Source organism: Bufo bufo, chromosome 10 (genome assembly GCF_905171765.1).
Source record: "Bufo bufo chromosome 10, aBufBuf1.1, whole genome shotgun sequence".
Taxonomy (NCBI): Eukaryota; Metazoa; Chordata; class Amphibia; order Anura; family Bufonidae; genus Bufo; species Bufo bufo.
In genome coordinates this window covers 142,375,347-142,388,860 of record NC_053398.1, presented here as the reverse complement: position 1 = coordinate 142,388,860, position 13,514 = coordinate 142,375,347, and the positions used below count along the sequence as shown (strand labels likewise).

General features: G+C 44.9%; 1 protein-coding gene across 3 annotated transcripts in view; it reads left to right on the top strand.

The window, feature by feature from the left end:
• The window catches only part of PMFBP1 (polyamine modulated factor 1 binding protein 1), a 140,043-nt gene that overhangs the window by 108,744 nt on the left and 17,785 nt on the right, over positions 1-13,514 (top strand). For all 3 annotated transcript variants that reach the window (XM_040409345.1, XM_040409343.1, XM_040409344.1), the window contains exons 21-28: positions 658-825; positions 1,515-1,736; positions 5,122-5,352; positions 5,824-6,054; positions 8,232-8,354; positions 8,433-8,559; positions 8,638-8,795; positions 12,625-12,871. In XM_040409345.1, coding sequence (XP_040265279.1) covers positions 658-825; positions 1,515-1,736; positions 5,122-5,352; positions 5,824-6,054; positions 8,232-8,354; positions 8,433-8,559; positions 8,638-8,795; positions 12,625-12,871 — 1,507 coding nt within the window. The remainder of the gene's footprint in view (positions 1-657; positions 826-1,514; positions 1,737-5,121; positions 5,353-5,823; positions 6,055-8,231; positions 8,355-8,432; positions 8,560-8,637; positions 8,796-12,624; positions 12,872-13,514) is intronic.

Genomic DNA, 13,514 nt, shown 5'->3' with positions numbered 1-13,514 from the left:
CTGAAATATGGACAAGAATGAGACCTGCTCTATAATATGCGGTACAGTCACATGGGTCCATAAAAAAAATACGGATGTGTGCATGGCCCCATAAAAATGAATCAATGGGTCATTGTGCGGTCTGCAGAAAAGGCAGGTAGCATGTGGATACAAAATACAGTCGTGTGCATGAAGCCTAATTCCTCCTTTGCTCAGGTGACATCTTAGTTGACTTAGTGCAAACTCAGGTCCTGTGTCTGTATTTGGAGTTTCCAAGTAATAGAGGTGTGCGGTGTGTCACTGAAAGCAAGCTATTGGGTTTAGATTACTAGAGTAATGGTGCTGGGACAGTAAAGAGGTATTCGAATGGTGCTGGAAAAGTTAAGTCCGCTCCTCTACATGTGAATGGAGCTGTTGGTGATGTGTTTAAAGGTAAAATGCTTACCTGCTTCGCTCTGGATCCCTGCACGGCCGCCTCTGCTATATCTCCCCGTCGATCGCGTCAAAATATCCAGCGACGGGGGGGAGCAGCCAGCTGCGATGGGAACGAACCTTCCTAGCGTCACCTGTGATGCAGCAGTGGCTGTGCAGAGATCCGGAGAGAGGGGTTAAAGGGGTTGGATAGTCCCTTTTAATGATCATATGGATTGGTATATAGTAGTTATGTGTTTTCTGCAGGTTTCAGAACGAGTTGAAGAGCTGAGCAACGTTCGATCCAAGCTCAAGAACTTACAGAGTGATATTCAGAGCCTTCAAGACATCTGCACAGAACGTGAAAATGCAGCCACTGAAAATGAAACTCTCATACACAAGTTGCAGCAAGAGAGAGAGAATGTTCTTTCTGAGGTATAGAGAAACGGCTAGAACCACAAGAAAAGCCAGTGTGACTGCTACACTTTTACTGGGGGGAATGTATCAAGATATCTGCGCCAGTAGTTTGACTAACAAAGTCAGAGATTTTGCCATATTTGTTTTAAAATTTGCCACTTTTATAAAGCTTTTGGGGTCCAGCTGGGGAGGGGGGTTGTCAGCAAGTAACAAAATAGAAAATGGTTTTTTAGTTCATGATATGCATTTTAAGGGTGGTATTCCTATCTTGAGATGGGAAGTAGCATAATCTCCTGATGGGTAGGCGGAGCTACGGAAACATCTGAGCCAGTTGCGCAATGACTGGGAGCTGTTTGTGTAATTCCTGGTTATCAGAAACGGCGTAGTGCAGCTGGCTTGGAGCTATAAACGTATAAAAGTTATTCCCATCTCGGCCATTAAAGGCTAACATAGGAATACCTTTTAAATACATCTGACACATTTGACTCCGGCAAGCTTCAGTTTAAGGCTAGGGCTACATGACTGCATGTGTCGCACAACATATTTTGTAATGCTGGTCTATGGTGTCGCAGTGCAACCGTCATGTCCCGGTCGCAGTGCGACAACCTAGCGTTTGCAAAAGATGTGTAGTATAGTTGTACCCTATATGTCGCGTGACACATGTTGTCGTGTAGCCCTGTAATAACTTTCCCACTTTGTGAATGCAGGTGCAGAGACTACAGAATCAGCTCTCCTCTCTGAGACAGACACATCAGGTGGAGACTGATCGCTTTAGAGGCGACTCGGTGCGCCTGCAGGAGAAACTGGAATCTGTAACCAGGAGGCATGAGGAGCAGGAACTGGAGCTTCAGCACTGCAGGGTGAAAATGGAGAGGCTCTCACAGGACCTTGCACTTTCACAGCATTTACAGATGCAGCTGGAGGAGCAGGTAAGATTGTAAAACTGCAACAGATGGCTACAGCAAGAGTGCAGTTTCCATGGCTATGCATTACCTTGCTGCAGTAAATACTGGCCATTTACACACAAACACGTGTACTGGTATGCAGGACAGTGGAGTCCCAGGGACGTCTGTACTCCTTTCACCTCCCTCTTATCCAGGCATGAAGAAATAGAATGTGCGCCTCTAGCGAGATTATCGCCTCTTATACCAGTCTACATACAATATTATTTTACACAAAAAGTTTTAAATTATTTAATTGCAGTAAAAACACATTCGCTAGCCTAGCAAGATATATCAGTGAGGAAGTATTAAATATGGATATTGCTTTAGGCCCTTCCTTCATTTAAAAGTTAACTTTTATTAGTTATATATTAAAATACAAAAAAGCACTAAAAAAATAAAGGCCTAAAACTCCACAACACGTGACTGTGTGCAATTCTCTTATATAAGATGTCTGCCTTGGCGTAGGGACCTATAGAGGTCCTTCTTACTTACGGTTTGTAGACTCATTCACGTTTTCAAGACAGATTCATTTCAGACACAACTTTTCGCCAGATGTGATGTATAGGACCAGTAACTTATATAATTCTCTTTTAAAGGCAGAGGATCCATGTATGTATAACTCTTCTTCCAGGTGAGGAACCAGGAGGCATATCTGACCCTGCACGGTCCCTCGCCTACCCCTGCCTACAGGCAGAGCACCCGCCCCGAAAGGGGTGACCCCACCTCTGGTGGCTAAGCCCTCTCTGATCACTATTGATGCCCTGTCTGTGTAGCCTTTGGTCCCAAAAGGTCGAAAAATACAAAAACTTGACAGACTATCAGTCCAACAGTTAATAAAAAAAACTGAGTCTCAAAAAAAGAGAAAAAAGGGTGCTTATAAGACCATTGAATGCTCCTTATTTGGTATGTCCCAGGTCTTGAGATAAGGCCGACTGACAATTGTCAGTAGTCCAAGCCACCCTCTTTCTTAGAATACGTCCCTTAAATCAGAGAAACAAAAATGTATGCCCTTGTACGTCACTACTTTGATAAATTCCAGATCTTACATTGATAAGATCAGGAATAGGGCAAACTGTCACTCGTAGGCTATTAAAATATTCTTCTTAAAATACGTCCCCATGGGGCAGGTGCTCTGCCTGTAGGCAGGAGTAGGCGAGGGACCGTGCAGGGTCCGATATCCCTCCTGGTTCCTCACCTGGAAGAAGAGTTATACATACATGGATCCTCTGCCTTTAAAAGAGAATTATATAAGTTACTGGTCCTATACATAATATATGGCGAAAAGTTGTGTCTGAAATTAATCTGTCTTGAAAACATGAATGAGTCTACGAACCATAAGTTAGAAGGACCTCTATAGGTCCCTACGCCAAGACAGACATCTTATATAAGACTAAAAGAATTGCATACAGACGCGTGTTGTGGAGTTTTGGGCTGTTATTTTTTGAGGAGTGTTTTTTTTTTTTTTTTAATATATACCTAATAAAAGTTAACGTTTAAATGAAGGAAGGGCCTAAAGCAGTATCCATATTTAATTGCAGTACTTTGTTTTCTGTCCTGCATAACGGAAACCAGACAGATCCATTATGCTTGGCCATAGACTCCATTATGACGGATCAAAACGGAATGCCTCTCAAAGAATTCCGTTATAACTTAATCCATAATGGGATTCCTCCACTGCCCAAACACTGAACCCGAACCTGTAAAGTTCGAGTTGTCTCATCCCTATACATGATCTAACTCCGGATCAGTACATGATAAGTAATGTATGTACACAATGACTGCACCAGCAGAATAGTGAGTGCAGCTCTGGAGTATAATACAGGATGTAACTCAGGATCATTACAGGATAAGTAATGTAATGTACACAGTGACTGCACCAGCAGAATAGTGAGTGCAGCTCTGGAGTATAATACAGGATGTAACTCAGGATCAGTACAGGATAAGTAATGTATGTACACAGTGACTGCACCAGCAGAATAGTGAGTGCAGCTCTGGAGTATAATACAGGATGTAACTCAGTATCAGTACAGGATAAGTAATGTATGTACACAGTGACTGCACCAGCAGAATAGTGAGTGCAGCTCTGGAGTATAATACAGTATATAACTCAGGATCAGTACAGGATAAGTAATGTATGTACACAGTGACTGCACCAGCAGAATAGTGAGTGCAGCTCTGGAGTATAATACAGGATGTAACTCAGGATCAGTACAGGATAAGTAATGTATGTACACAGTGACTGCACCAGCAGAATAGTGAGTGCAGCTCTGGAGTATAATACAGGATGTAACTCAGGATCAGTACAGGATAAGTAATTTATGTACACAGTGACTGCCCCAGCAGAATAGTGAGTGCAGCTCTGGAGTATAATACAGGATGTAACTCAGGATCAGTACAGGATAAGTAATGTATGTACACAGTGACTGCACCAGCAGAATAGTGAGTGCAGCTCTGGAGTATAATACAGGATGTAACTCAGGATCAGGACAGGATAAGTAATTTATGTACACAGTGGGGCACATTTATGAAAACTGATGTAAATGAAAACAAGCTTAGTAGCTCATGGCAACCAATCCGATTTCACCTTTCATTTTTCAGAGCTCCTTTGAAAAATGAAGGGTGGAATCTGGTTGCTATGGTTAACCAAGCCAGTTTTGATAAATCTCCCCCAATGACTCCACCAGCAGAATAGCGAGTTCAGCTCTGTAGTATAATACAGGATCAGTACAGAATAAGTACGGTAATGTTTTTATAAAGTGACTCAGCTTTTTTATGTAGATTAGTTATGTATGTAAATTTATGCTCAGAGGTGGATACATGCTTTTTATAGAGAAACCTGTCACATTCTGATCTGAGGGCAGTAGTAGGAGCTGATATACTGAATTTATTTTCCATAATACGAAGGGCCCTTTCACACTTGCGGCAGGACGAATCCGACATGCTGTTCACCATGTCGGATCCGTCCTTCCGCTATTTCGCCCTGCCGCCGGACCGCCGCTCCGTCCCCATTGGCTATAATAGTATAGTGTGAAAGGGCCCTAAAGCATATAACTTGTATTTTAGTAATTGAAATTCCTGCAGGAGTCCAGGGGGATGGTCCTAATCAGTGATTCATAAGTATATCTATTTACGAGAAGGTGGCCAGTCACTGAAGAGACCGCCCCTTGGACTCCTAAGTATAGAAAGAACAGGGATTTCAATGAATCAAATGCAAGTTATAATGAATATTTTCCCCTAAAGCTACATATCAATCAATTTGTCTCCTCCTGTTCTGTAACATGCTGCCTGACACTATGATCAACATGATAGGTTCCTTTTAACTATAGTCCCGTCAGATGTGCTGTGTGATTAAGTTCTGGTCTCGTCTTAGGTATCACAGCGGGATGCTGAGCTGCGTCAGCGAGATGAAGAGGTTCATAAGCTACAGACACGTCTGTGGGAGGCAGAGGAGAGGGCAGTGAGTGCAGAGAGTCTGTACAACTCCTCTAACAGCAGTATGGAGCTTTATCGCAGCAAATACCAGGCCTGTGTGACCCGTGCAGGGGAACTGGAGGCCAGTTTTAGGCAAATGGAAGATGAGCTTCGAGAAGTGAAAGAAGAGGTACGTATAATTGTAGGTAAAGATTGTGGCTGCTGGTGGCAAAGAGAACCTAGTGTGCTCTACCTGGATACACACATGTAACACCGAGGATAAGCATTTTGTTCAGCGGGCCTATTGGTGAAACACATTCTACATTTCAGAATAACAATCCCTGCATTATTTGTAAAATGATGTTCACATGCGGCCGATTTGTAGCAGACATTTCCATTCCGCGCGTCTGAATATTTTTTTTGTTTTTTTTCTGCAGCATGTACATGCCTTAACAGTTGGACCCCCACAAAACCAATGTTTATCCCCTATCCTGTGGATAGGGGATGTGTCGTTGGTGGGAAAACCCTTTTACTGGTGAATCTGTACAATAGATAGCAACAGGGTGTCATGTGGCAGTGCAGGTTATTTGGAGTTGCTTAAGTCTGCCTCGTATATAATTACATTTATCCAACTGGCACTTCTGTAACTCCATGTTTACAGGTAGCTGAAAGAGATTCACGTCTCTCTGCTCTGCGTGGGGAGCTCCTGGTTCTGCAGCAGGAACTGGAGGGTAAATGCTCTGAGCTGGAGAGCTGCGAGGAGGCCATTGACCAACTGACCCATGAACTTGAAGCAACACAGACGGACCTGAGTGTAAGCAGAGAGCAAGCACAGCAGAGTGAAGAAATTCTACAGTCTGTGCGAGAGCATGCAGCAAGGCTACAGAACCAGGTAAACCCTCCCTATGTGGTCCCCCATCATACATGCTAACTGTAAATGGTCTGTCCACCTTGTAGTCAGACACCTCCCTTAACTGTTTAGTTGAGCCCCTAGAAAGTACATCTCCAATGCACATTCCCTGCAGTCAGAAAGTCCACAAGAAATGTTGGGATATTTATGCCATGAGTTAGGACCCAAGTGGACTGACACATAAGCAGAGTGCCCTTTATTTATTTGTAGTACTGTGAGTGCAGCTCTGGAGTATAATACAGGATGTAGCTCAAGATCAGTACAGAATGAGCAATGTATGTACACATTGACTCCACCAGTAGAATAGTGATTGCAGCTCTGGAGTATACAGGATGTAACTCAGGATCAGTACCAGGATAAGTAATGTGTGTACACAGTGGGGGAGATTTATACAATTATCTCCATGTATTGAGTACAATTATATAATTAGCCGTACAGCTCCACAGCAGTTGAAAAGAAAAACAGAGCAAAACATAGTACCCACATATGTCATAGTCACAATGTGCATGTAACAAGCTGTGGCGTCAGGTCACAATGTGCATGTAACAAGCTGTGGCGTCAGGTCACAATGTGCATGTAACAAGCTGTGGCGTCAGGTCACAATGTGCATGTAACAAGCTGTGGCGTCAGGTCACAATGTGCATGTAACAAGCTGTGGCGTCAGGTCACAATGTGCATGTAACAATCTGTGGCGTCAGGTCACAATGTGCATGTAACAAGCTGTGGCGTCAGGTCACAATGTGCATGTAACAATCTGTGGCGTCAGGTCACAATGTGCATGTAACAAGCTGTGGCGTCAGGTCACAATGTGCATGTAACAAGCTGTGGCGTCGGGTCACAATGTGCATGTAACAATCTGTGGCGTCAGGTCACAATGTGCATGTAACAAGCTGTGGCGTCAGGTCACAATGTGCATGTAACAAGCTGTGGCGTTGGGTCACAATGTGCATGTAACAAGCTGTGGCGTCAGGTCACAATGTGCATGTAACAAGCTGTGGCGTCGGGTCACAATGTGCATGTAACAAGCTGTGGCGTCGGGTCGCAATGTGCATGTAACAAGCTGTGGCGTCAGGTCACTATGTCCATGTAACAAGCTGTGGCGACAGGTCACTATGTCCATGTAACAAGCTGTGGCGACAGGTCCGAATGTCCATGTAACAAGCTGTGGCGACAGGTCCGAATGTCTATGTAACAAGCTGTGGCGTCAGGACGCAATGTGCATGTAACAAGCTGTGGCGTCAGGTCACTATGTGCATGTAACAAGCTGTGGCGTCAGGTCACAATGTGCATGTAACAAGCTGTGGCGTCAGGTCACAATGTGCATGTAACAAGCTGTGGCGTCGGGTCGCAATGTGCATGTAACAAGCTGTGGCGTCAGGTCACAATGTGCATGTAACAAGCTGTGGCGTCAGGTCACAATGTCCATGTAACAAGCTGTGGCGTCAGGAGATATACTCAAGTCCAGCACAGTTGCCAGCATCTCACGTGACATGTTCAAAATGTCCCTATTGAGTTCAGTGGGAGCTGTATGCAATCAATAAGCTCTCCTGTAGTTGTGGAAGCATTTAGTGTATTATTGTTTAAGGCTGGGTAATGAAACGCAGGGGATTTTGAGTCCTGTAACAGAGGTTAAAGTTGTTGTCAAAGTTACCTAAAAACGGGCCCCATGCCACTAAATACCTTAAAATAAAAAATCACTTTCCTCAGCTGTATATGGCACAAGGCCACCAAGGACAGTGATTGGCTGCAGCGGTTACAAGCTGTTTTACCGGGGTTGTAGTGCAGAGAATGGTGGGGGAGTATAGGATGTTTTTTTATTTTAAGGCATTTTGTGGCATGGGGCCCCATTTTAAAGGGAGCCTGTCACCTGTACTTTGCTACCATCAGTAAGGGTAGTATAGTGCAGGTGACAGGTTCCCTTTCAGTCACTTGGACAACCCCTTTAACGTAGTCTGAGTTACTTGGAACCAAACATACCCACTGATTATTTGCTAGCAGCGATTTCCAGCAATCTAACAAGCACTTTAGTCTATGGCCTGGTAAACTGAATTTGGGCAAGTATCCGTATGAAAGATTTGATAACTTGGCTATACTTCTATGTTTAGAGCATTACTTATGCTTGTTAGAATAAATACGTGGAGTTTTTTTTTCTACGACAGGTGGTAGAACTAGAGGAAGACCTTGTGAAGCTACAGACAGACTTTTCCACATATAAAGCCTCCCATAGATACAGCGACAGTAGTTACGGAGAGATGGAGAGACTGGTTCGTCAGCTTACCCAGGTTAGCCTGTGTCATTTCTACCGTCTAGATGCTTACATTATTTTCTTCTATGTTTACTAACCTTATGACGTTTTTCAGGAGCTTGGCCATTCAGAGGAGGAGGTGAAGAAACAGATGAGGGAGACAGAGCGGAGTCAAGCACTTCTTCAAGAGGTAAAACAGGAGCTGACCAAGGAACAAGAGCAGAGGAACAGCAGTCTAAAAGGTAAGTCCCAGTCTGTGCTGTTTTGGGTCTGGGACAGGGAGAGGAACCACACTACTTCATGAATTGTTCTATACACAGATATGAAGCGACTCGAAAAGGAAGTTTGTAGTTTGCGTCAGAACACGGAAATGCAAGTTCAGGAGCACAAGCGTCTGGTTTCAGAACAAAAGCAGCAGATCCAGAAGCTGCAGGAGGAGCTGAGGGAGAGCAATAAACTCGCCACCCACAAGGAACAGGTGAGATACAAGACAGTTATCAAAATCTGTCAAAACTAGAGCAAGGGACATGTGGAGTTGTTGCTTGGGTCCTATGTGTCAGATGTTTTACAGGAAATGGCTACACACTTGTTATTAGGGTCTGTTCAGGATATATCATTATAATCCAATAGTATAAAGGGGGCAGTGGCACTAGGAGAGCGTGGTTGGCCATTGTGGAGAGAGCAGAATGAGAGGAAATGGCACAGTGCTTTCTGCTGCTTTGTTCTAGTGGTTGGTCAAAGTAATCAGACATTGATGGTATATCCCAACATGACACCATGCACATAGCCACTAGGGCTTATTACCTAACTTGACCCAGATTAATAGAATTGTGTTAAAATATAACTTTTATTATTATACATAAAACTGTGAGTACGAAATAAAGTGTTTTAAAAACCTGTTCACTGCGTAGATTTCTTTTACGATTGATGCCTAGAGTGGAGGTGTGCACTCTCTCCACCCTGGAGCAGCGATACCGCCAGCCTAATAACAGTAGCCAGTGGGCCCACTGACTTACTGAGGAGGTCTGGACTGATGACCATCCACTGTCAGGCTAGTACACAGAGCTGAACTAACTGTACGCCAACAAACAAATCTTGGATGGTTCCGGTGTTCCTTGTGGCCTCGTACCGTCTCCCTCGTTCACACTGGCTGTACTAGCTGTGCGCCCATTTACCGGGTCTACCGCGTTCTGTCCTCCCGCTTGGGTGCAGATTGCGTTTTCCATTCTAGGCGATGGTCCTGCTGTAGACTTACCTTCTCGGTAACTTGGGAGGACTACCCTTCGGTCAAGATTGTCCTTAGATCTCCCACACCGGGACGGAAGAACCCCTTCCTCTGGTGGCAACATCGACATGGACTTTAGCCTGTCTTGTCCTAGCATCTGTCAGATGCTGGGTGGACCCTTTCGGTTCCTTCCGTCTGCCCTTCTGCTCCCCCACTCCGGGTGGATACGGGACGACGTTGCTCGGGGCCCGACGGGACCAGTTTTGCCGGACTCTTCTGCCCGTGTTACTGGTCTGCGCCTGATCACATTGGGGTTTTTCCCGCTTGCCCAGGCGATTCCAGCGGGCACGCTAGTGTTCGCTCCCGGTCGTGCTTTGTCCAGGATCTATTATTGGACTTAAGAGTTCTTACCTGGGGTTCTGTGGGAAGCTGGGCATTCCCCCACTCTGCCTTTCTCTCCCCATGGTTCTGTCCTTCTCCAGTCCGGCCTGGACCTGGGACTGGGACTCTGTTCCTTTTAAAGGGTCAAGTGTCGGCGCTGTCCATCCTTTTCCAGCGTTCCCTGGCCCCTCTTGGGCCTGTCAAGACCTTCTTCCACAGAGTGGCTCATTGGTTCCTCTGTACCGTCCCCCGTTACCGCCCTGGGAACAAAATACTGAGCTCTCTTTTTTTCTACATGGTTTCCGAACTTGGTTTACCCCGTTGGGTAGTTGGCTTGTTGGTTCCACTTGTTGGTCATTGCCTTTTCTTACTACTTGGACACGCAACTGGCAGTCTCTCTCTCCAGGCTGAGGGTAAAGCTGCTGGAGGAGTTTTCACTTAGTTTTCACGCCTCCTAGGGAGCTGAGCTATACCCAAGGTCTTCTGTGCCCCCTAGGAAGAGCGAGAAAGAGATTTTACTGCTAAGTTATACAAAAATCTCGTTTTTCTGATATGCTAATGAAGCTCCAAGGTGCCCAGAGGGGTGTTTTTTTTTTTCCCCCTCTTGAGCCCAGTGACGCCCCCCTGCAGTGCCCAGCCCGCCTTAATTTGAATCCCAAGAACGCCTCCTGATCGTGAAATAACCTCCCACATCCCCGGCAGACGGTTCTGCCCCCTCGCCACGTCATCTTCTACCTTCAAGAAATGCCCCGTTCTTCTTCCTGTTGGCCGCCAGAAACCTCGCGCAGACGCAGTATTGCCTTGCGCGATCATCAAGCTCCTGAGGGAAACAGTCTCAAAAGTCTCACTGGGCATGCGCCGAGCCCAGTGACGTAATCTGAGTGCTGTTGCCTCAGGAGCTTGATTATCGCGCAGACCACAGGTGGTACTGCGCCTGCGAGAGATTTCTGGCGGCCGACAGGAAGAACAACGGCGCATTTCTTGAAGGTAGAAGATGACGTGGAGAGGGGGCGGAACAGTTTGACTGCCGGTACCCCCACTGATCAGCTGTATGAAGAGACAGCTGCACTAGTCGTTTACCTGCTCGCTGTCAACACAACAGCGGCGAGCAGTGTAATTACAACTACGCCGTCCCACTGAAGTGAATGGGACAGAGGTGCTGCAATTACACTGCTCACCACTGCAAAGTTGATGGCGAGCAGGTAAACAGAGAAGAGAAAACAGCTCTTTGTTCTTTTCAAACGGCTGATCAGGGGGGTGCCGGGCGTCAGACCCCCAACGATCTGATATTGATGACCTATCATAAGGATAGGTCATCAATATAACAAAAGCAGACCTAATACATTGAAATCTGAGAGAAGCAATCTAATGATTGCTTGTTATAATTCCCTATGAGAACTATTTAAAAACTAAAATATAAAAAAATCATAATGCGCTTCCTAAGTCCAGACCGCATGATCCCTCTCACACGGAGAGTGATTCCTGCAAGGGACATGCTCTTGTGAAAGAGCCCTAAATCTGGTTACTATAGGCAAATAAGCCAGTTTTCCTTTACACCAGTTTTGATAAATCTCCCCCAGAAAGTCTAAAGTCTGGTATAGGAGGGAGATTTGGGGGCCCACTGTTAAGGACTGCTTTGTCTAGTGGTGTTTAATTGCAGTATTTGGGAATCCCCTAAGGCGGTGTGCAGAAAAAGTGCAAACCAAGAATCAGGTGTTACAAAATCCCACTGCATATGCCATGTGACAACTTTTTGCTACAAATTTCAACTATAGCTATGTGAAGTCCATGGAAATAGCCCTTTTGTACGGTATGAGACTAGATACTGCACCACAGTATAAAATGCTACAAGACCGAAATGCCACCTATGGCTGCTAGACCGTTTTAGGCTACTTTCACATTTGCGGCAGAGTGATCCGGCAAGCAGTTCCGTCACCAGAACTGCCTGCCGGATCCGGCAAAACGTATGCCAACTGATGGCAATTGTAAGACTGATCAGGATCCTGATAAGTCTTAAAAATGCCAGATCAGTCATAAAATTGCATTGAAATGCCGAATCCATCTTTCCGGTGTTATCTGGCAAAACGGATGCGGCTTTTATTTTTTTCACCTTTTTTTTTCGGTCTGCGCATGCCTATGGAAAAAAAAAGCCATTCATGCAAGTGTTCAGTTTTTTTGGCCGGAGATAAAACCGTAGCATGCTGCGGTTTTCTCTTTTGCCTGATCAGTCAAAATGACTGAACTGAAGACATCCTGATGCATCCTGAACGGATTACTCTCCATTCAGAATGCATAGGGATAAAACTGATCAGTTCTTTTCCGGCATTGAGCCCTTTTGACGGAACTCAGTGCCGGAAAAGAAAAACGCTAGTGTGAAAGTACCCTTAAGTGGTGTGAGTATGGGAGGAATCCATTTGTTTACAGCACGGCTTTAATCCTTTAGAAATAAACCTGTAAATATTAATGAGAACAGAACTCTGTGATTAATCACTTTCCTATGTACAGAGAGGATTTCTCTGCCCATCCATGACTACATTTATTATAACTGTCATGGACAATGGGCAAGAAAATTTGTAGCAAGCCTAATGTCAGCTTCCATTATTTTATCAGGCAGTCCGAAAAAATGCCTTCGGCATAAATAACAGAAAGCGCCCCATCTGTGTGTGTACATACGTATGTTAACTTTTCACATGTCTTCCAGGCTATACAGAAGCGTGATGCTCTTCTGCGTCAGTCAGAAGCTGATCTCTTGCAAGCACGTAGCTCTCTAAAATCACTCAATCAGGAGATAGAGCGCCACCTGGAGACCGCACGTAATATGGAGAGAAGACTGCAGAATGCACAGAAGGAGTCTGATCAGAGAGAGCGAGAGAACAGTGCTTTAAGGGCTGAAATGCAAGAGCTTAAGAAAGAATTGCAAGAGACTTACAAACTCCATCAAGAAGCAGGTAACTAGCAGTTAAAGGCCTCATGCACATGATTGTATTTTCGATGGGGAACTGATGCAGACCCATTCATTTCAATGGAGTTGCAAAAGATGCGGAGAGCACACCTCGTGCTGTTTGCATCCATACGTCCATTCCGGGGCCCAACAAAAAAGATAGAACATTCCTATTCTTGTCCATTTTGCGGACCAGGATAAGACATTTCTAAGGAGTTTGAAAAAAAAAATGGTAGCATGCACACAGCCAGGATCTGCAATTTGCAGACTGAAGCATCATCTGACTGCACATAAGAGGTTATTCACACAAGTGTATTTCTCTGCCAGTCGTACCCACATATGTCATGGCCTAACCATGGGTTTCACCCTTTGAGAACGTGGAGATTTTCTGTTTTTGCATTTTTGTTTTTTACTCCCTGCTTTCCCAGACCCAATCCCTTGCCATTTTGACTTTTTTTTTTTCATGACTGCATTCTACTTACATAAATAATGTAATAAATACATCTGTATTTTAATAGTTGGGGTATTTTGGGATGAGATGGTGCCTTTAACTTTTATTGTTATTTTTGGGAAAAGAGGGGTTATTCCTCCTGCAAGTCTACATTGGAATATACCAGTGATAGGCCTGGTAGCCTCGTACAGGTTCCTGC